Below are 1,837 nucleotides of genomic sequence, written 5' to 3' on the forward strand. Positions count from 1 at the left end.
TTACGATTATACCTACCTTCATTTACTAGCCAGTAATTTATCACTTCTCTCAAGTGCCCCCCACCCCCTGCCTGGCCTCACTCACGTCAGGGTTACAGATGGTTTTGATTTAAGGGTGGGGAGGGATGTGGGAACGGCGGAGTGATTCAGCTAACCAGGTTAAACGGCATTTTGGTGGCAAGGTTGGTTAAGCGCCAGGATGCTAAGAGATAGGCCCGGGGTTTGAACACACCAGCCGCTTGTCAGGAGAGAGAGACGAGGCAGTTGGCTTCTCTAAAGACCTGCAGGCTTGGGAAGCCCCCGGGCAGGCCTTCTCTGCCCTGTAGGGCCACTGTGAAGTAGAGCCTATTCTATGGCCAGGGGTTTTGGATTTGCTTAACAAGGCCAGGAGGCAGGTGGAGATTCATGGGTAGAATTCTCGACCCATGAGCGGCCAGGTTGATTCCTGGCCAGTGTGCACCACCCTTCTGTCTGGGGAGCCTGGCCTGTTGCTGTGCTGCGGGCAGCTTCCGGCAGAGCTTCCAGTCTACGATAGACTAGGAAGAAGGGCTTGGCCATCTCCTTCCACAATCAGTTGATGAAAAATGTCCGTGGATCTTAGGGTCCGACCAGCAACCCCTGGGGCAGGCGCAGGAGGGGACAGGGTCTGGCTCCGGGGGGTGCATGGGGTCCACGTATGGAGGTGAGTGGAGGGCAGCAGCTCACATAATCAAGGTTGGGGTTCCCCTTAAAGACCCCCGTCCCCGTGGTGGTGGTTGTTGAGGGGTCAGCCTGTCGGTTCCGACCCATAGTGACCATACTCACAGCAGAATGGAAACCCTGCCCCGTCCTGCGCCACTCTCACAGTGTTGCTGGCCGAGCCACGGCTGCAGCCGCAGAGTCAGTCCATCTCCTTGAGGGCCGCGGTCTCATTCACGGCCCCTCCACTTCACCAAGCACGACAGCCTTCTCCAAGAACCAGTCTCTCCCGACGACGAGGCCAAAGGATGCGAGAGGGCGTCTCACCGTCCTCGCCTCTGAGGAGCGCACTGGCCGTCCTTCTTCAGAGCCAGAGCGGGCTGTCCTCCGAGCAGCCGCGGACTCTCCATGGTCTTCTCCAGCACCACCACGTCACGCATCGGCTCTCCTCTTCGCTCTTCCTGGTCTTCCTGCTCAGTGCTCGATGTCCACACGCAGAGGAGGCCCTGGAGATGCCGTGGCTTGGGTCAGGGGCACCTGAGGCCTCAAGGTCACACCCTGGCTTTCCCACACTCTGGAGAGGTCAGTGCATCAGATGGACCCCGGGCCATGTGTCCTTGGAGCTCCTGCCGGCTGCTTCCATACGTCTGCAGTGTGCAGCCAAGCACAACAACGTCCTCGGTCACTTCAGCCTTGTCAAGACCTTCCCCGGTCCCTGGGAAGTGGCTTCGTCAGACTCTCAGGAGAGGAGCTCAGAGTCACGTGCCGAAAAGAAACCCCCTTCAAAGAGCTGGCCAGTCCAACGGTCACCCGGGCTCAAAGCCTCTGCAGCGCCAAGGTAAGCCTGGCTCCGGAATGGAGCATCGACATGATGTCCAGTGTCTAGAATGGTGCTTCACGGAGCAAGTTTGTGCTGTTGTTTAAACACACACACACACATACAGATAGACACACAGACACCGATGGACACACACAGGCAGACAGACACACACAGACACAGACTCGTCCCCAGACACACACCTACACACACATAGACACCCACCCACAGACACCCACAGGCAGACACACACAAACACACACCGAGACACACACGGACAGACAGGCAGACAGACACACACCCACAGACACATATCCACAGACACACCCAGAGAGACAGACA

At 57.8% G+C, this 1,837-nt stretch overlaps 1 protein-coding gene across 1 annotated transcript in view; it reads right to left on the minus strand.

The window, feature by feature from the left end:
* The window catches only part of CCND1 (cyclin D1), a 32,514-nt gene extending 31,396 nt beyond the window's left edge, over positions 1-1,118 (minus strand). Inside the window, exon 1 of the mRNA XM_013007464.2 lies at positions 1,006-1,118. Within this exon, the coding sequence (XP_012862918.1) occupies positions 1,006-1,118 (113 nt within the window). The remainder of the gene's footprint in view (positions 1-1,005) is intronic.
* Positions 1,119-1,837: the final 719 nt, after the last annotated feature.

This window comes from Echinops telfairi, unplaced genomic scaffold (assembly GCF_000313985.2).
Source record: "Echinops telfairi isolate 266 unplaced genomic scaffold, ASM31398v2 ScPeMD7_7417;HRSCAF=8455, whole genome shotgun sequence".
NCBI classification, from domain to species: domain Eukaryota; kingdom Metazoa; phylum Chordata; class Mammalia; order Afrosoricida; family Tenrecidae; genus Echinops; species Echinops telfairi.